This window comes from Triticum aestivum, unplaced genomic scaffold, assembly GCF_018294505.1.
Source record: "Triticum aestivum cultivar Chinese Spring unplaced genomic scaffold, IWGSC CS RefSeq v2.1 scaffold6860, whole genome shotgun sequence".
Taxonomy (NCBI): domain Eukaryota; kingdom Viridiplantae; phylum Streptophyta; class Magnoliopsida; order Poales; family Poaceae; genus Triticum; species Triticum aestivum.
The window spans coordinates 1-1,446 of record NW_025268779.1 but is presented as its reverse complement, the minus strand read 5'-3'; the positions used below and the strand labels follow the sequence as shown (position 1 = coordinate 1,446).

The window sequence follows — 1,446 nt, the reverse complement described above, 5'->3', positions numbered from 1 at the left end:
AACTCTAGAAAATAAAAGATGTAAGTAGTTGTTCACACAGTTATAAACTTATAATACAGAGTTCAAAATAACTGAAGTTGTTACCTGGAGCTATGTATCCGAAGGACCCAACCACAGCCGAGACAGACTCTGGCTCGCCAGCTTTAAGTAGAGAGCGAGCTAGGCCAAAGTCCGCAATCTTTGCTTTGAACTGAGGACCCAGTAGGATGTTGCTGGACTTCACATCACGGTGTGCTATAGCAGGAGAGCAACTGTGGTGCATGTAACACAGCCCTCTTGCTGCATCGATTGCTATTGACATTCTTATCGGCCAGTTCAACAACCGTCTAGTTGTACTAGTAGGGTCATCTTTCTGATGCAGCCATTCATACAGGCTACCATGTTCCATGTATTCGTATATGAGGAGCTTCGATTCAGAGCTTGATATGAAGCCAAGCAACTTTATGATATTGGCGTGTCGGATGGATCCAAGAATCTCAATCTCAGCTTGAAACTGCTTTTCCAGCACATCATGTTCCAGTTCACCACTACTAGACCATATTTGCTTGATAGCTATAACCCCGCCGTTTCTGTTACCAAGGCAGATCTTATATACCTTTCCTGAGCCACCGCTGCCGACAAGGTTTGTATCAATGAGGTTGCAAAGGATGTCTTGAATGTCATAATCAATAGCTTGGAAGGCCGTCAGTTTCCACTGTGGAGATGGGGCGTCGTCCTTTTCCTTTGAGAAAAATGCCTTGATCTTAGTTAAACCAATTAGCCCTGTGCATATGAGAATGGCTGAACCAAAGACGAGGACAATAATTACAAGCATCTTCAAGTGCAATCTGGTGCATGGAGGAAGGTTTCCAAAGTGGTTGGAGGAACATAAGCTGGGATTGGAAAGAAAGCTCCATTGAAATCTTCCCATCTCGAAAGGAGATGGAATCTTGCCTGTGAGTTGGTTACTAGAGAGATTGAGGAAGATGAAGGGAAATTGTAACTGTACAAGGTTTTCTGGTATTGGGCCGTAGAGATGATTGCCGTCTAATAAAAGGAGGGACAGATTCTCGAGCTTACAGCAATCGCCTGGTATGCGACCTGATAGAGAGTTACTGTGTAGATCGAGGACCTCCATATTCTGCATTCTCCAAATCTCACTAGGTATTGTCCCGTTCAACGTGTTAGAAGACAAATTGAATATTCTAAGTTGGGTCAGCTTGGATAAAGTGTCTGGAATTTCACCAACTATGCTCATATTACTCATTGACAACTCTTCTAGGTTTGTCAAATTTCCAAAATGTGGATTGATTCTGTGTGAAGCAAAGGGATTGGAAGATAGTTTCAGAACTTGTAGGGATGAAAGCTGGCAGATTGAACTTGGAATACTACTGGATAAACTATTCGATTCAAGGTTAAGGTACGCAATCGTTTTTGATAGTGCATGAATATTTAGTGGGAGACTAC

The 1,446-nt window shown here is 42.7% G+C and overlaps 1 protein-coding gene across 1 annotated transcript; it reads right to left on the bottom strand.

Annotated features, from left to right (window-relative positions):
- Positions 1–84: 84 nt before the first annotated feature.
- LOC123178088 (leucine-rich repeat receptor-like kinase protein CLV1B) lies at positions 85–1,246 on the bottom strand (the record flags this gene model as incomplete). Its single annotated transcript, XM_044591395.1, has 1 exon — positions 85–1,246. A coding segment is annotated over exon 1 (1,162 nt), but the record flags the coding sequence as incomplete, so codon positions are not given.
- Between the last annotated feature and the right edge of the window lie 200 nt (positions 1,247–1,446).